At 44.1% G+C, this 20215-nt stretch overlaps 1 protein-coding gene across 1 annotated transcript in view; it reads right to left on the bottom strand.

The window, feature by feature from the left end:
• LOC143930148 (lysosomal acid lipase/cholesteryl ester hydrolase-like) overlaps window positions 1–16615 on the bottom strand; it is a 52147-nt gene extending 35532 nt beyond the window's left edge. Inside the window, exons 1-3 of the mRNA XM_077454170.1 lie at window positions 16474–16615; window positions 12569–12698; window positions 2667–2781 (exon numbers count right to left, since the gene is read on the bottom strand). Coding sequence (XP_077310296.1) covers window positions 2667–2781; window positions 12569–12691 — 238 coding nt within the window. The 5' untranslated portion in view covers window positions 12692–12698; window positions 16474–16615. The remainder of the gene's footprint in view (window positions 1–2666; window positions 2782–12568; window positions 12699–16473) is intronic.
• Window positions 16616–20215: the final 3600 nt, after the last annotated feature.

Genomic DNA, 20215 nt, shown 5'->3' with positions numbered 1-20215 from the left:
TTTTTCTGTATTTATAATCTCCATACCTCCCCATGGGTAAGATTCAACAGTATTTTCCTGTAACACGTCCTTAAATCGATTCTATGCATGAAGGTAAAAAACGTTCTGTGTGCAGCAGCCCCCCTAATACCTCCTGAGCCCCATCTTGATCCAGGGATGTGCACAAGAGCATCGGCACTCTTCTGACATTGGCTCCCACTACTGTCAATCACAGCCAGTGAGCCAATGAGGAGAGAGCGAAGTTGTGAATGAACACACAGAGCAGTGACTCTGGAGCGAGCCTGCTTGGGTGCCCCCCCAGCAAGTTGCTTTCTAGGGGGGCACTCAGTAGGAGAAAAGAGCCAGGACCACTGCAGGGGACCCAAGAAGAGGAGGATTGGGGGCGCTCTGTGCAAAACCACTGACAGTTTTTTTTAAATCTGCCTTTAATGCATTTTTTGTCTTAAGGTAAAAATCTTTTAATAGTAGCACACCTCCCAGGTCCCACTTAATATTTACCTGAGCCAGATCGATCCAGAGCGGTGCATGTCTGCAATAGCAAATCTCCTCTCTCCCCTCTCTCACAGGCTTGGCTCAGAGCAGCAGGAGCCATTGGGGGGGCTGCCAGGAGTGCTGGTAGGGGACCCCAAAAGGGGAGAATCTGGGCTGCTCTGTGCAAATAGACTGTGCAGAGCGGGTAAGTATAACATTTTTTTTTATTATTTTAAAGAAAGCTTTACAATCACTTTAATATGGCTTTAATTAATAATATTAAACATGTGCTAATAACCTCCACATTCACAAGGACTGAACTTGGCAGAGGAATTAATGTTACAGGATAAGAGCACTTACTGCACTTATCATTATTGCTTCTTCTGTACTCAGGTGCCATAGTTAATGTTTAGTGGATATTCATATAATACTCTACCTGTGTGTAATCGACTTGCAAAACAAACATAATTTGGGGAACTTGACAAGTTTGGGATGCACTGTCCCAAAGCAGTAAGGAGGAACCTGTCAGGAGACAAATCAAAGTTTCTGCTGTTGATGCTCGCTTCCTTTTAAAGATGCATAGTTCAGGAATCTGTCCTGACGCCTGCTTGCTTTGGGTCAATTAATCTTTTAATGGTGAAGTAAATAAAGTATAAGAGGGTGTCAAAACAGATGGCTAGCCATGAGATCTGCTCCTTTTAGTCAGCAATGACAGTTTCCATATTTCTTTATTAGATTGCCTTAAGGGCCAGTTCACACAAGACGCAGTTCCGTTCAGTTCCGTGTGCTTTTATTCTGCACTAAAAATGCATGCACGGGGTTTTCTATGTATTCCAATGGCTCTAGTTCACACCATGCAGTCAGCTTCTGGTCAGTTTCCAGTCAGCTTTTGGTGCAGAAACTGACCGGAACTGACTGTATTGGTGCAGAAAAAACGGAACTGCATGGAACTGCATCTGTTGTGAACTGGCCCTAAAAGAGAAGCATTTTTGTTTTTTTTTGGCCATACTTCTCATGTGGGCATCACAGGTGTGATGCTGCTCTCAGCCAAGCCTGTGAGAGTGGAGAGAGGAGAAGAGCTACTGCAGACATGCACAGCTCTTGATCGATCTGGCTCAGGTAAGTATTAAAGCGGAGTTCTGCTTAAAAAAAAATTTAAAGTCAGCAGCTACAAATACTGCAGCTGCTGACTTTTAATAATTCGGACACTTACAGTGTCCCAGGTTCCAGTAATGTGGGGGAACGAAGCCCCGCTTGTCTCCCCCTCCTCTCTGCAGCGCCGGCATTGTAACTGTGGGCGCCCAGCTGTGGATTCACAGCCAGGCACCCACTGAGCATGTGCGTGCCACGACTGGCCGGGCGATCATCTGGGACCTGTGACATGTCCCAAATGATTGCCGAGAGGGAGGGGGGAGAGGTGATCTCCCTTCTGGCTCCGCGGAGCCCGGGATGAAGTGGGAGCCGGAATCCTCTAAAAAGAGGGTATCCACTCCCCCCCCCCTCCCAAAAATGACATGCCAAATGTGGCATGTCAGGGGGTCACTTCCCTTAAAGCAGAAGTTCCATTTTTGGGTGGAACTCCGCTTTAAGTGGGAGCTGGGAGGTGTGCTACTATTAAAAGCTTAGCTTAAACACAGAAAATGCATTAAAGGCAGATTAAAAAAAAACTGTCAATGGTTATGCTGCTGCCATTTACCAAGATGATGAAGATGAAACGAGGGTGGACATTTCAGCAAGACAATGATGCCAAACACAATGCCAATGAAGCTCTCAACTGGTTTCAAAGAAACAAAATAAAGCTGCCGGAATGGCCCAGCCAATCACCTGACTTGAATTCAATAGAAAATCTATGGAAAAAACTAAAGATCAGAGTTCATAGAAGAGGCCCACGGAACCTTCAGAGAGAGACAGAGAGACACAGAGAGACAGAGAGAGAGAGAGAGAGAGAGAGAGAGAGAGAGAGAGAGAGAGAGAGAGAGAGAGAGAGAGAGAGAGACAGAGACAGAGAGACAGAGAGACAGAGAGACAGAGAGACAGAGAGACAGACAGAGAGAGAGAGACAGAGAGAGAGACACAGAGAGAGAGACAGAGAGACAGAAAGAGAGACAGAGAGAGAGACAGAGAGACAGAGATATACATGCATACATACATACATATACACACACATGCACAAAATACATGCTATATGTATATACCTGCGGATGGATACTTGACCCCATGCGGTATTCGGTTGACACTCAGAATATACCCATCTTCAGTGACCACCTCATATTCTTCACTGGGGTATCCCCTGTATCGGATCAGTTCACTCTGAAAAATATTATAAATATAATCTTTAAGAACTGTGGACAATTCTTGTCTAATTTATATCATCTTCATTTTCTCTGCTCAGAGCCCATATGTTTCGGCTTTGTTAAAATATAAACTTCTTTATAAAGAGTAGTGTTCGTCAAGTACTTCTAATGCCGTGTACACACGACCGCACTTTTAGAGGGACTAGGTCCGACAGACTTTCGACGGAGTTCTGACGGAGTTCTGACAGAGTTCTGACGGACTTTCCGAATGAACGGACTTGGCCACACACAATCACACCAAAGTCCGACGGATTCGAACGTGATGACGTACGACCGGACTAGAATAAGGAAGTTCATAGCCAGTAGCCAATAGCTGCCCTCGCATCAGTTTTTGTCCGTCGGACTAGCACACACACGAGCGGATTTCTCGATAGGAACTGGGTCCGGCGGAGTTCCGGCGGAAAAATTTGAAACATGTTCCATTTCTAAAGTCTGTCAGACTTTTGCAAATCAAATGTCCGCTGCAGCCCACACACGATCGAATGGTCTGCCGGAAAAGTCCAGTTGTGTGTACGCGGCATTAGTATGTCACCTTATCTGGAGAACCCTATGAAGTGTACATACATGATCAGAACCCCAAAAACTGATAAAACAATTCCCTACATTTAAGAAAACAAAACAAAAATGTATATCTCAAACCAGTTGCATATGTGAATAACTGTTACAATTAGTTTAACTATTATGATGAGCCCCAGGGACTGCCCATGCTTGTTAGGCTATCATGGAGCATTGGCTGGAAACCAGTGACCTGAAGCACTGCACAGCATTGGTTTCACAAACCAGAAGGCATTTACATGTTATCACATTCAACAACAAGGGAAGGGGTCATGCTTCATTTCAGGACAAGAGGCCATGCAAATCAATCCTGTATGCCCCATGGCCAATCCTGCATCCAGAATTGCTGATTTATAACACATAAAGCCAAGCTTCACAGAGCCTCGTATGCAGCTGTTTTCAGCCTTCTGCTCACCATCAGAGCAAGCATAGAAAACCTGTTTTGTATGGCATTGTGGAATTTGTTCTCCTGGTGTTTGCATTGGTTCCTATTACAACTCAAAAATAATTGCGATTAACACCAAATTGGCCATAGAGTGTGTGTGCGTATGTGCGTAGGGCCTTCAGACTGAAATCTTTTAGCAGCGTGGGACACAATCTTATGCCCGTCTCCTTGTCCCCCGCTGCTCTCTACTCCCTGGCCTGAGAATCAGTTGCAGGGCACTGGGCTGTTACTGGCTAGTGGTGGGCAGCATCCTCATTGCTAGGCAGCGGCTTGGGAGTGCCTGGAAAAATATTAATAGCGCTGGAAAAACAGATCTGCCTAGTGTCTAAAAAAACAAAGTCCTTAATTATAAAATGCCATAATATATGAAGGGTCAATATATAAAATGTATATAAGTAATATTAGCGGCAGCAACCCGTATAGTGAAGCAATTCTCTGTAGGAAACAAAAGGGACACAAGGGGCGCCAGACTAAAAACTACTGGGTTTTATTAAAAGCTAAATGGCAACTTACATAGATAGACAGGTGCCTACCTGTCTACTATATGTTGTATCTGTGCCAGATGGAGGTTACATGGAGTCATCTGTGGAAGTTCTTAGGAAGGCAAGCTGCTCCTCAGCTTAGTGTGTCTGTACCGGACTGAGAGCTGCCGGAATGCAGGGGGGACCAGGACCGTAAAAGCGTCAATGGAAAACCGGAAATGCTAGAGATAGGTCAGGTGACGTGTTTCCAAGCATCCGCTTCTTCTTCAATCCTCTTTGAAAAAGGAGGTTTGAATAAGAACTGGATGCCTGGAAACATGACACTTGAACTATCTGCAGCATTTCTGGTTTACCATTTACGCCACTTCTGGTCCGGCTCCCCCTATGTTCCACGCTGGCTACGGTTCCTTCCGGCTGGTAACAGGCACACTAGGCTAAAAGCAGCTTACCTTCCGAAGAACTTCCACAAATGACTCAGAGAAATCTCCATCTGGTTCAGATACAACATATAGATATATGCCTACCTGTCTACCACCTATGTAGGTTACCATTTGGCTTTTAATAAAACCCAGTCATTTTTAACCTGTTGCACTTACTTGTATCCTTTTTGCGGCGACTGTTCTATTTCCCCTGCCCTGATTGGCCAGCTGTACTGTTATGCCACGTACACAGGATTGGAATTCTCATCAGAAAAAGCTCTGATGGTTTTCCCGATGGAATTCTGACTGAAATCCGTTCAAGCTGTCTTGCCTACACACGGTCACACCAAATTCCGTTTATAACGTAGTGACGTACAACACGTACAACGGGAATAGAAAAAGGAAGTTCAATAGCCAGTAGCCAATAGCTTCCGTTTCGTAGTTGAATCTGAGCATGCGTGATTTTTGGCGTGTCGGAATTGCATACACACAATCGGAATTTCCGATAGAAGGTTCTTCCGTCGGGAAAATTGAGAACATGCTATCAATTTTTGGCTGGCGGAAATTTGGACAGCTAAATTCCAATGCATACACACGGTCGCATTTTCAGATGAAAAGCTCTCATCTGTCTTTTTCTGGCCGGAATTCCGATTGTGTGTCCGCGTGATTAGAAATCTTTTTTGAAAATCACAAGCCAAGGGCTCTGGAGTTGAGATCACATTCAGCTTCCTGGCTCCTGTACTTAACAATTGCTTCAGCCTCCTTAACCCTGTGCCTGGACACAGATTTCTTCTCTGACTGTAACCTGCCCTGACCCCTGCCTGGATTTTGGATTATGAGGATTGCCGGTTGCCCTGACCTTTTGCCTGGACTATGGATTATGCTACTGTCTGCCATCAGCCCTGACCACCACTAAGCCTATGCTAGGCTATGAGTCAGTCCCCAGATCACACCAGCATACAGTAGCTTCTTTAAATCACACCAGTTAGTCTAACTATCTTACATGATATGTGAATTCTCTCCTGGGTTGCCAGAGAGCGTCCCAGTCTTGCAAATATTGCAAGTAGCGCCTCACGTACTGGGGTCATCAAAGTATCATTAGGTAAGCTAGCCTTAAAGTGGTTGTAAACCCTTACATATATCCAGTGAAGTGACTGGCCTTGGTTGATACACAGATGAAACAAATCCTCCTACATAAGGTGTACCTGTCTATCTGCAGTCTTCTCTTCTCTACCTCTATTCAATGTCCAGAATTTATAAAGCTTGGCTTGTCAGAAAACAGGTGGTCGGAAAGCTGAAGTTACATTCTGCAGAGCTCAGTGAGGGGAACTCGGACAGCTGATTCGAGGGAAAGGACACACACCAGTGCTAATTTCATAGACTAAATTATTTTCATTAACTAAATTAAATGGATTTTAGTTGACTAAAATATGACTAAAACAGCATTTTAGTCAAAAGACTATAACTAAAACTGAATCAAAATTTGATGTCAAAATTAACCCTGCTTCACACAACACACAGGAACAGAGCCGAGGCTGTCAATCACAGGCGGTGTCCTGGAGATCCCTACCCCTGTCACCTTTTTTCTCTTGGTGTCAGGAAAACTCAGGAGTGATTCATGCGGATAGCAGTGGAAGGAAGCAGCAGACAGAAATGGCACTTAGTGCTCTGAATTGAGGCAAATACACACTATGGAGGGATATGATTTGTTTATCTTTCATGCCTGAGGTTTACAACCTCTTTAAAGCGGGAGTCCGCCGGGACTCCGCGTTTTTTTTTTTTTTTTTAAAGCCAGCAGCTACAAATACTGCAGCTGCTGACTTTTAAAATAGTGACACTTACCTGTCCAGCGCACCCGCGATATCAGCACCCGAAGCCGATCTCTAGATCGTCTCTCGGGTGCTGCCGCCGCCATCTTGGGTATGGGAATCAGGAAATGGAGCCTTTCGGCTTCATTTCCCAGTTCCCTACTGCGCATGCGCGAGTCGCGCTGCGCAATAAGGACGGTCCCCGCTGCCTCTGGGATCTGTGTGTTTCCCAGCAGGCAGCGGGGCACTTGCGGAAAGGGGCGGGCACTTGCGGAAAGGGGCGTAATCTGCACCCCCCTCACCCCTGAAAGGTGCCAATTGTGTTGCCGGAGGAGGGGAGGGTTCCGATGAGCGGAAGGTCCACTTTAGGGTGGACCTCCGCTTTAAAGTTAGAAGCAACAGATATGACCGGTTCTACTCAAAAACACATCTTGGAGTCCACAAAACAAGCAGCAAAACAAAAAAACGGACAGCTTTGGTGCCAAAAAAACGATTCACTTTTATTTGATGCCACAACCGAAAAAAAAAAGGCTGAGTAACTCTGCAATAAAAGGGCTTAACTTAGAGAAACTATGAAAAAACATTTACTGGTACTAGTCATCATCTGATTGCTGGAACAATCATTGTCACACTGAAAGTCCAAAGTACACAGCCCAGCCTCCTCTACAGCTCAGATCTTACAGGTCTTCACAATGGAAAAAAAAGTATATTATATGTATGTATGTACACACACAGTATCTCACAGAAGTGAGTACACCCCTCACATTTTTGTAAATATTTTATTATATCTTTTCATGTGCTAACACTGAAGAAATTACACTTTGCTACAATGTAAAATAGTGAGTGTACAGCTTGTATAACAGTGTGAATTTGCTGTCCCCTCAAAATACCAACACACAGCCATTAATGTCTAAACCGCTGGCAACAAAAGTGAGTAAACCCCTAAGTGAAAATGTCCAAATTGGGCCCAAAGTGTCAATATTGTGTGTGGAGACCATTATTTTTCCAGCACTGCCTTAACCGTCTTGGGCATGGAGTTCACCAGAGCTTCACAGGTTGCTACTGGAATCTTCTTCCACACCTCCAGGAAGACATCACGGAGCTGATGGATGTTAGAGACCTTGCGCTCCTCCACCTTCCATTGGAAGATGCCCCACAGATGCTCAATAAGGTTTAGGTCTGGAGACAAGCTTGGCCCGTCCATCACCTTTACCTTCAGCTTCTTTAGCAAGGCAGTGGACATCTTGGAGGTGTGTTTGGGGTCATCATATTGGAGTATTGCCCTGCGGCCCAGTCTCCGAAGGGAGGGGATCATGCTCTGCTTCAGTATGTCACATTACATGTTGGCATTCATGGTTCCCTCAATGAACTGTAGCTCTCCAGTGTCGGCAGCACTCATGCAGCCCCATGTGCAGCATCTTTAGAAAAGGCTTCCTTCTGGGATGACAGCCATGCAGACCAATTTGATGCAGTGTGCGGCATATGGTCTGAGCACTGACAGGCTGAACCCCACACCCCTTCAACCTCTGCAGCAATGCTGGCAGCACTCATACGTCTATTTCCCAAAGACAACCTCTGGATATGACGCTGAGCACGTGCACTCAACTTCTTTGGCGAGGCCTGTCCTGAGCAGAACCTGTCCTGTTAAACCGCTGTATGGTCTTGGCCACCATGCTGCAGCTCAGTTTCAGGGTCTTGACAATCTTCTTATAGCCTAGGCCATCTTTATGTAGAGCAACACTTTTTTTTTCCAGATCCTCAGAGAGTTCTTTGCCATGAAGCGCCATGTTGAACTTCTAGTGACCAGTATGAGAGATTGAATGCAATAACACCAAATTTAACACACCCGCTCCCCATTCACACATGAGACCTTGTAACACTAATGAGTCACATGAAACCGGGGAGGGAAAACGGCTAATTGGGCCCAATTTGGACATTTTCACTTAGGGGTGTACTTACCTTTGTTGCCAGCGGTTTAGACATTAATGGCTGTGTGTCGTGTTATTTTGGGGGACAGCAAATTTACACTGTTATAAAAACTGTACACTCACTACTTTTCATTGTAACAAAGTGTCATTTCTTCAGTGTTGTCACATGAATAGATACCATAAAATATTTACAAAATTGTGAGGGGTGTACTCACTTTTGTGAGATGCTGTATACATGTTTTTTTCTTCTTTTTTTGTGTTGCTTTGTCACTATAATCTCAGTCACCAGGTCAGTCATGCTCAAGTAAAGCTATTTAAAAAAAAAAAAAAAATCTGCAGTGTAACATGTTTGGAAAGAATCTAACCCCTGCCCGGCTTGGTCTTCACAGGACAAACATTGCCAGAAGCAAATACTACTTGATTATCTCCTTTAACCTCCTCAGAGCAGATGACTCCTTGCTCTGTCTGGCCACATGATACTCACATGGGTCAATGGTTTGAGCAACATTCAATTAAATATTATTAAATTATGCATTTCCTACCCTGACACCCCCTAGATTGTATGCCTGCCAATGTAAATCCATGTATTTTCTCATTTTTTCCCACTCAATCCACATTGGAGAAGCCAAATAAAATAACTGGTGACCAGAACTATCTGCTCCTTCACCCATACTTCACCCATATTATTATTATGCAGTGGACCACTTCCCAGTCCCCAGGACTGTACCATGACATCGTCTGAATAAGAGGAAATTAAAGTGGATCTACTGTATATAGCCAACACTGTTTTTTTTTTCTCCTATTCTGGGATGACGTGGAGAAAGGTTAGAACCCCTGTCAGATTTTATTGTTATCCCAGACTCATTTTTTGTTTTGGTGACACAGTATTACCACGCAGGAATAGAGGGAAAAATCGACAAAAGGGAAACAGACAACATTAACATCAACATATTTTACCTCTGTCTTTGTTACAGTTGGAGAGATTTCTCCTCACTTCCTGTCTGGTACCAAAGTGTGTGATCAAAACAGGAAGTCATAGAAATCTCTCTAACAGAGCCATTTACATTGGTAAAACACGACAGGGGTTCCAAATCTTCTCCATGCCATCCAAAACTAGAGAAAATTTTTTTTTGGTTTTTAAATAAAGATAACACAGGAGTTTTCCTGATCACCCCTTTTTCTCAGCATGTTATAGTTGGGCATATAAAACCATATTTGAATATATAAGAGTTTCCTCCTTGTGCTTCAGGTATCAGAATGATAATGTCCTGGCAGGGATGGGCATAAACACAGCATGGCTTAAGTGATTTCCAATGATCCTACACAAGGTTTTCTACTTTTCCTGTCCGCACTTGCTGCTAGGTGGTAGGCACATCCAACCTGCAAGATCTGCCAGTCTCTGACTAGCAGCTCAGAGGGTCCCAATATCCTCTACTGGTGCTCGTCTTTCTTCCAATATCAAAGCATACCATCAGAGGTCATCTGATTTCTATAGCTGGACGTGTCACACTACAAAAGCCAAATATTTCCATGAAGAGTTAGGAAGCTAACAGTGGCAGATTGCTACCAAGGTCAAAAAGCCAGAAACAATACTGAGCAGGCCAACCCAATCAATCGATTGGAAATGGGGGTCAAAAGCAGCGGTTTTCACTTGCTTACGGCCTTGAGAGAGCATCGGGGCAGTATACATTTTTGGACCGGCAGATGAACATCTCTATTGTTTGGCTACAATCACATTTTGCATTGCCCACTATCCATAGAAGAGGACCCACTCCTTTTGAGTGTGTGGGTGTCTTAACCGCTTAGCTGTCGATATCAGCCACCTATAAGGGGCTCCATTTTGCACTGCAGACTCTTATTGCATTTGCATGTTTTTCCCACCTGGGGCGACTTGGGTATCACCTGCTTAGATATAGCGCAGTATAAATAAGGCTGTGCCCATGTAATTGATGAAACAATTAATAGGCAAAATGAGTTGAGACCTAGGATTTCTTTTCTGCATCTTGGCCTACCATGCTTATTGTACAATTATAGTGCAATAATATGAACCTGTTCAAGTATGGTTATATAAGATTATGGCCTAGAAGGATTAGCGCTCTTTCAGGAATATTCATATTCACACATTATTATTATTATTATTCACGATTTATATAGTGCCAACAGTTTACGCAGCGCTTTACAATGTATAGGGGGGGCAACACAATTACAGTACAATACAAAAGGTACAGGAGGGCCTGTATTTGTTGGACAGACTGTTTTTATTGGGATACCAACATTTTTTGGGGATATAGGTTTGTAATCAACGATGTTGTTAATAAAGATTTCTACATTTTAAAAAGGTTTTATTTTTATTTAATTTTTTTTATTTTTATTTTTTATTTTTTTTAAAGGTTGTATAGTCACTATTTTTTCTTAGGGTTTTATGTGGCATTTTTTTTTCTTTTTTCCCTCTACTTTCTAACTGAAAGTTTAGTCTGGAGTTCTCAAAATAAAAACAGCAAGCAAACTAAAAACCCAGCATGGATTTTCGCTATCCAGGAGCAGCAAAAAAACTGATGCAAAATAAAGAAATAAATCAGCTAGACTTAGTTGTGGTCGTTGGTTTGTCACAATGTTTTGCAGTAGCTATTGTGCAAATGAAAGAGGAAATTAAAAAAAGAGATGCTAACAAGAAAAAGTCCCCAGGGAAGCAAAGTCACAGCAAACTCTGAGAACAAGGTAAAATCCCATTCTCAAACTAAGGTAGATGAGTAAGTAAAATAAATGGTCTCTTTTAACCAATTCATGTAAATGTTATCACTTGTGTTAGTAAAACTGTACGTTTTTTTTAATCCAACCTAAAAAAAAAAGCACGACCTTTGACCTTGTTAATCTTCAACCCTGGCATTAACCTTGATCAAGATCATATCTTTACTATTTTTATTGATTACGGCCCCTTTCACACGGGACGGATCTGTAATGATCTGCTCCGTGATGATCCGCTTGACAGGGTGGTCCCTTCACACGTCGCAGGGACCACCCTGTCAGATCTTCGCTCTCCTCTATGGAGGATCGGATGAACACGGACCGTCTGTAAAAATGCACATTCCCACTCATGGTAAGCTCTGTTGGAGTCCACCTGCTTAGCAGGGAATCTGTCCGATGGCTTGCCTGTGTTTGCTCCGCTTTTGCAAAGCAGACATAGACACAGCCCACTCTTCTTTATGGGTGGTCAGATGTAAATGAACCACCTGTCCATTTACACCCGACTGCCATCCGATCCGCCAGACGGATGGGAAAGGATCCCCATCCGTCTGTTTTTAGCAGATAGGATAGGGATCCCCATCCATCTATTTTTAGCAGATAGGATAGTGATCCCAATCTATCTATTTTTAGCAGATAGGATAGAGATCCCCATTCATCTATTTTTAGCAGATAGGATAGGGATCCCCATCCATCAGATGGATGGGGATCCCCATCCGTCTGTTTTTAGCAGATAGGATAGGGCTCCCCATAGGGATCAGTGCACTAGTGTGCAAGGGGCCCTAGGCCTGAAGATTACTTAAAACCTCCAAAACATTATATACATATCTATTAATGACATTTGGGTACATATATTATTATTATACAGGTTTATATGTGTCCTAGGTGTACTTATTCATGCATATGTGCATGTTGGTAAGGGGTTGTTTCATTTTTTTTTACTTTTTACAAGTTTTTCACCTTATTTTATTGCTATAACAAGGGGCTGAAAGCCTCAAAACATTAACAACATTGTGATGGGCACTTTTTTGGAGACAAAAGTGAATCAAATTGAATGGTTCCTCACTTCAACACACAAAAGGTTAGTGCAGGCTGGAATTTTTTCAGCATACTGCAACGTACACAGTAGACTGTGACATGCTGCATTGCACTGCAGGTGCATTATATAGGTGCACCAGGGTGTCTTTAAATGAATGGAACTGGAGTGCAGCAACGCACGTATGGAATGATACGGCATGTGCAGTAATTTAAGCATTTTTACACAACACAATATTGTAAACAGGCCCCAATAATGATATAGAAGTTTGCCTTTGGGGTTTTTTTATTTCTGCAATTATAAAAACATATATCTGGTTAAGACTTACAATGTTCATTGTGGCTTCAGGGTCTGCTGTAGAGAAAAAACCATCATCTATACGGATATTCCAGTCCAGAGACTGTACTGCAATCGGGAGTATAAATAATACCGCTGTAATCAACTGCCACATCTTCTGACTAGAAGGAAAAAAAAAAGAATATTTATAACTTATAATCATTGTGAATTCTGACATGCTTGGAAAGGCAGCTTTTTTTTTTATTTTTATTTTTTTTTTTTGGAACAGGGAAGAATTAGAAATTCTGTTTTTAAAGGTACAGTACCTTTTAAACAAAATAAAAATATGCCCCCACATTATTGTAAGAAAGAATATGTATTTATTATTTTTTGCATCGGCAAAGCATTGAAATCATGATCAGCAGATTGCAGGTGCAATGCTCAGTTTCCTGTAGATTATTCCTCCAGCCTCAGGTCTGTATGGAGTCATGGCTGTTTCAAGTTACACCTATATTTAGGGCTAACAGATATAATCAATGGACTACAAGTGTGATGATGTCACTGATCTGCTGAACTACTCCACTGAGTCCCTCTGCTGCATTGGTAGATGGGACTTGTAGTCTTTCCACTCACAGATCCTGAGAATGGATGATGTGGCTATGCAGATGGAGACAAACACAGCCAAAGTAAATTCCAATGAAATCAGAGGGCTCCAGGGAGAAGATTTAGGTAAGGGGGATGTGTTTTAATGTTGGGGGGGGGGGGCTGGGGAATAAATATGGGTGTAGCATTAAACATGGTCAGAAAGGAGCACTATTCTTTTAAATGTTGTGTTCTCAGAGAGGAAATGTCTTTTCTCTATTTTCATCTGATACCCATCACCCACACAGGAAGGGAATCTAAACTACCTCACATGGACACAATAAAATCTTAATCATTGTTCTAAACCTTCCTCATGCTATAAAGTGTTTTAGTGTGTCTGCTAGGGAGCAAGGGGGAAGGTCCCCCATTCCATCTTATGCTAGGTGCACACAGCCAAAAATCGTCTGAAAACAGCTGGTTTGGTCACCACTGGCTGACTTTCGACCCGTGTGTGCAGCGCCTGGTCCGACAAAAGCCGGTCCCACAACTGGCTTCTGTTGAGCATGCTGGAAAACCAATGGTTGTGAGCGCTGACCGGTGTGTTCTGGTGTGGGGCCAGTCCCGCTGTCAGAACACAATAGCTCAAGCAGAGAGATTGCCGCAATAGTACTGCGATCTGTATGTGTATTGGAACTCTCCTGGTCTTATGTATAAACATCCACTGCACAGCTGCCTAGCAATATATACAGAATATGGCAGCAAGGTTAAGTTTAGATTTAGCATCTAAAACATCAAGCCTCTGATAACGATCTATGTTTGGAATGCTTTTCAGAGGCATCTGCTAGGCAGTGAGGACTGTTACTGCCACACAAACACGCCATTTGCGGCGCTTCCCCATTCACGTCATGTGGGTCATGTTTGGCAGGCAGTAAGCCTGCCGAATTAACAGGCATAATAGTTTCTGGCCCAAATGCAAAACATCATGCAGGCAGGTCATGGCTGGTAGGATGTTGTACGTTGCATAGAGAAGCTATGGTAATGCCCACACATGATGCCGGCCTCCATGATTGAAAGAACTGAAATCCAATGAATGAAAAGAACGGGGACAATCAGGCTGGGGAGGAAATGGTGCTGGACATCCTACAACCAGGAAATAAGGCAGGCTCTATCTGACTTGCTGCAGTTTCTAAAGCATACTACAGAAATCTCACAGTGTGCAGTGAAATCTGAGGAGCAATTTCAGTACTGGAGGGAGGCCCGGGGTGCTTCTTTAAAGCTCTGGGACAAAGATTCTTGCAGTGGGGATCCCATGGTAACTAAAGAGTTAAATGTTTGTTTAGTCTAAGGCCCCTTTCACATGGTCAGACTGATCGGGTCCGCCAAATGTCAGTGGATATGTGTTCATCAACACCCACTGGCATCTAATTTGATTCGGTCTGCCAAAAACAGACAGATGAGGATCCATTCCCCATCCGTCCGGTGGATCAGATCGGATGACAGTCAGAAAGAAATGGACAGGCAGTCCGTTTCCATCTGACCACTCCATAGGGAACAGCGGGCTGTGTCCGCTCTGCACAGTGGAGTGGACACTGACCTGTCACCCGCCTGCTCAGCGGGGATCCGAAGACAGATCCTTCACTGAGCAGGGGGATCCATTTGGCACCCTTCCAGCAGCTTCCTCCAAGCTGAACCACAGGAACCCCCAAGCCATTGCTCTTCGGTGCTCTATCAGACGCACCCTGATGCCATCACATGCAATGCAGGGTCAGTGGTCCTGCACTGTAAGGCCTTGATTATACAGGTCTACTTAAGCGTGCAACCATGCAAGGGCCAGGTTTTGCCTGCGTGGGATGCACATGCGCACGCAGTCCCATTCATGGCAATTGGGAAGCAGCAGCTGATTGGACATAGCCACTGCTCCCAATTTGATATCTGTGCATGTCCCTGAACCCACAATGTCTGCATTCCAGGACCCGCAGAGATGTCAAACTGGGAGCAGTGGCTGTGTTTATGCAGGTGCGCAAAACCCCAGTTCCTGGACTGAGGGATAAGAAAAGTAGAACTATTGGTTACTGCCAGAACAATTGGATGTGCATCCCATACCGCTGTAATGTTCTGCGATGGACATCTGTAACATATTTTTTGGCGCGCAGGGACTACTAGTGCTGATCTACTGGTCTGTGTGTGCTTTGTGGTTACGGTTGTAACTACTGTGTATACTGTTGTATACATTCTAAGGCCGGCCATACATGGGTCGAATTTCAAAAGACTTTTCCTTCTAAAATTTGATCGGAATCGTGTTTGCATGGTTCACGTGCAGAGCCCGCCAGGAAGTTGGCGCAGCGCTGCGCTAATCACAGGCAGTGACACATTACCCGATCTCTGCAGCTGCACATTGGGGCAATGTCTCGCTGCCTGTGATTAGCGCAGCGCTACGCCGACATCATGGCGGGCTCTGCACGTGAACCTGAGCTCATCCTTACCGACCATGTATGGCTGGCCTAACTTGAAAAAATGTAAACAAGAACAGAATTTGCCAGTAACTGTTTATCACGCACAACTGTTTCTCTTTGATTAACTTGGCACCGGCTCGCAGTTATTGGGTCATGGCTCTCGGATAGGACGCACACTTCTGATGATTTGATCTATGTACAGTATTACTTCCTGTAAATAACTGTACTGTAATGCTGATTTGTCTAATAAACTTGTCTGTTAAAAAAATAAAATAAGAACAGAATAAAAAATAAATAAATAAGGAAGTATAACTGCTATCCCCCTCCCCCAACATGTAACCCTTGTAGCGCTTGAGAAATCCCACTAGAAAAGTTATTTTCTTTCCCCGGAGTTAGCCTTTAAGCCAGAAACGAAAAAATCTCCCACCTACGGGTTCAATTCACCACCAGAATTCGGGCTGATTGTAAAATTTAAATCGGGCAGCTTCAATGAGAGATCGAGCTGAAGTGGAAACTAACAGGACTACAACAACGTAAAAAAATGATTTTAGATCGCCGCTGTGGGGACCAGAATCCATTCCTGTCCTGCAGCTGATCAGAACCCGCTTATATCGCTTTGCAATTTGAATAAGGAAAGTTCAATGTGTGTGTCACCTTTCCCTATGTATGGCAGGCTGAGTGTCTATGGTGACACAAGAATGTCATATATAAGTGATTTTATGTTTTATATGGTATAAAAACACTGAATTACAAAGTTATGAACATGCTAAAAAAGGACATCAATAACTGTTTATATTGTCATCTGCACAGAGAAGCCACCCCACCTTCCATAGATGGCTCACCCACCCAGAGGACAGGCTGTGTTCTAGGACTATGAACACTGCTATCACATATAAATAATAAGGGCTGTGAGATCTCTTACCACCTGGACAGTCCTCTCTTCTTCTACTTCTCTGCTGATCACTGGAGATCTCTGGATGACAGCAGGAAGCTCCCCCCTCCCATCTGTCCCCACTCTGACTGTACAATGTGCTCTGCACAGCTCCGCCTACTGTCCGTCCAGGAAATGGCTCCGGGGGAAACCGCACACAGGGCAGGGAAACACACAGAGAGAGACAGGAACAACACAGTGCCAACACACAGAGGGACGGCAACAACACTGCCAACACACAGAGAGACGGCAACAACACTGCCAACACACAGAGAGAGGGCAACAACACTGCCAACACACAGAGAGACGGCAACAACACTGCCAACACACAGAGAGACAGCAACAAACACACAGAGAGACAGCAACAACACTGCCAACACACAGAGAGACAGCAACAACACTGCCAACACACAGAGAGACGGCAACAACACTGCCAACACACAGAGAGACGGCAACAACACTGCCAACACACAGAGAGACGGCAACAACACTGCCAACACACAGAGAGAGGGCAACAACACTGCCAACACACAGAGAGAGGGCAACAACACTGCCAACACACAGAGAGACGGCAACAACACTGCCAACACACAGAGAGACAGCAACAAACACACACAGAGACAGCAACAAACACACACAGAGACAGCAACAAACACACAGAGACAGCAACAACACTGCCAACACACAGACAGCAACAACACTGCCAACACACAGAGAGACGGCAACAACACTGCCAACACACAGAGAGACAGCAACAACACTGCCAACACACAGAGAGACGGCAACAACACTGCCAACACACAGAGAGACAGCAACAAACACACACAGAGACAGCAACAACACTGCCAACACACAGAGAGACAGCAACAAACACACAGAGAGACAGCAACAAACACACAGAGAGACAGCAACAAACACACAGAGAGACAGCAACAAACACACAGAGAGACAGCAACAAACACACACAGAGACAGCAACAAACACACACAGAGACAGCAACAAACACACACAGAGACAGCAACAAACACACAGAGAGACAGCAACAAACACACAGAGAGACAGCAACAAACACACACAGAGACAGCAACAAACACACACAGAGACAGCAACAAACACACACAGAGACAGCAACAACACTGCCAACACACAGAGAGACGGCAACAACACTGCCAACACACAGAGAGACGGCAACAACACTGCCAACACACAGAGAGATGGCAACTACACTGCCAACACACAGAGAGACGGCAACAACACTGCCAACACACAGAGAGACGACAACAACACTGCCAACACACAGAGAGACAGCAACAACACTGCCAACACACAGAGAGACAGCAACAAACACACACAGAGACAGCAACAACACTGCCAACACACAGAGAGACAGCAACAACACTACCAACACACAGAGAGACAGCAACAACACTACCAACACACAGAGAGACAGCAACAACACTGCCAACACACAGAGAGACGGCAACAACACTGCCAACACACAGAGAGATAGCAACAACACTGCCAACACACAGAGAGATAGCAACAACACTGCCAACACACAGAGAGATGGCAACTACACTGCCAACACACAGAGAGACGGCAACAACACTGCCAACACACAGAGAGACGGCGACAACACTGCCAACACACAGAGAGACGGCAACAACACTGCCAACACACAGAGAGACAGCAACAACACTGCCAACACACAGAGAGACAGCAACAAACACACAGAGAGACAGCAACAACACAGCCAACACACAGAGAGACAGCAACAACACTGCCAACACACAGAGAGACAGCAACAACACTACCAACACACAGAGAGACAGCAACAACACTGCCAACACACAGAGCACCTGCTTTTACATGAACGTTAACCACTTACAGAGTGGAAGATCTTAGATTCCCCCCCCCCCCCTTAATAACCAGGCCATTTTTTGCGATACGCCACTGCGTTGCTTCGACTGACAATTGCAGTACCCAAACAAAATTGGCATCCTTTTTTAGAAAGAAATTTATATATATATTTTACTTTTTGCTATAATAAATATCCAAAAAAACAAAACGTAAAAAAATGAATCCCTTCATCAGTTTATGCCATATGTATTCTACGTATTTTTGGTAAAAAAAATAAATAAAAATAAGCGTATATTGATTGGTTTGCGCAAAAGTTATATTGTCTACAAAATAGGGAATATATTTTTATTATTATTGTTATTTTTTTTACTAGTAACCTTTAGTGGGGCTGCAACATTGTGGAAGACAGATCGGACACTTTTTTTGGGACCATTGGCATTTATACAACGATCGGTGCTATAAAAATGCACTGATTACTGTATAAATGTCACTGGCAGGGAAAGGGTTAACACTGGGGGGGGGGGGCGATCAAAGGGTTAAATGTGTTCCCTGGGAGGTGTTTATTAACTGTGGGGGGGTGGGACTGACTTGAGGAGGAGAGAGATCTCTGTTCCTAATCCATTGGAACAGCAGAACTCTCTCTCCTCCCCTGTCAGAATGTGGATCTGTCTGTTTACATTAGCAGATCCCTGTTCTGGCTCTCTTTCCTGCGATTGCGGGTGGCCAGCGGGCATCATGCCGGCCATGTGCATCAGGTCCCCCCCATGCAGGGCGCGTGCGTCTGCTATGGCTCTTAAAGGAGCCGACATACAGGTACATTAAATTATCCATAGGTGATGCTTTAAAAGCCTTTACAGGTTACCAGTTAAGAGTTACACAGGAGGTCTGATGCAAAAATCATTGCTCTAAATCTGACATTACCTCCCATGTGTGGTGCAATCATCGTTTACATACAGTGGTGTGAAAAAGTGTTTGCCCCCTTCCTCATTTCCTGTTCCTTTGCATGTTTGTCACACTTAAGTGTTTCGGAACATCAAACCAATTTAAACAATAGTCAAGGATAACACAAGTAAACACAAAATGCAATTTGTAAATGAAGGTGTTTATTATTAAAGGTGAAAAAAAATCCAAACCATCATGGCCCTGTGTGAAAAAGTGATTGCCCCCTAAACCTAATAACTGGTTGGGCCACCCTTAGCAGCAACAACTGCAACCAAGCGTTTGCGATAACGTGCAATGAGGCTTTTACAGTGTCCTGGAAGAATTTTGGCCCACTCATCTTTGCAGAATTGTCCTAATTCAGTTACATTAGAGGGTTTTCGATCAGGAACGGCCTTTTTAAGGTCATACCACAACATCTCAATAGGATTCAGGTCAGGACTTTGGCTAGGCCACTCCAAAGTCTTCATTTTGTTTTTCTTCAGCCATTCGGTGGTGGACTTGCTGGTGTGTTTAGGATCATTGTCCTGCTGCAGAACCCAAGTTTGTTTCAGCTTGAGTACACGAACAGATGGTCGGACATTCTCCTTCAGGATCTCTTGGTAGACAGCAGAATTCATAGTTCCTTTTATCACGGCAAGTCTTTCAGGTCCTGAAGCAGCAAAACAGCCCCAGACCATCACACTACCACCACCATATTTTACTGTTGGTATAATGTTCTTTTTATGAAATGCAGTGTTCCTTCTACGCCAGATATACTTGGACACACACCTTCCAAAGAGTTCCACTTTTGTCTCATCGGTCCACAGAATGTTGTCCCAAAAGTCTTGGGGATCATCAAGATGTGTTGTGGAGAAATTGAGACGAGCTTTGATGTTCTTTTTGCTCAGCAGTGGTTTTCTCCTTGGAACTCTGCCATGCAGGCCATTTTTGC

The sequence above is a fragment of the Lithobates pipiens genome, unplaced genomic scaffold, assembly GCF_037356315.1.
Source record: "Lithobates pipiens isolate NorthernLeopardFrog02 unplaced genomic scaffold, aLitPip1_a1.2 Scaffold_25, whole genome shotgun sequence".
NCBI classification, from domain to species: domain Eukaryota; kingdom Metazoa; phylum Chordata; class Amphibia; order Anura; family Ranidae; genus Lithobates; species Lithobates pipiens.
Note: the sequence above shows the minus strand (reverse complement) of the source record. Positions and strands in the feature narration are given on the sequence as shown.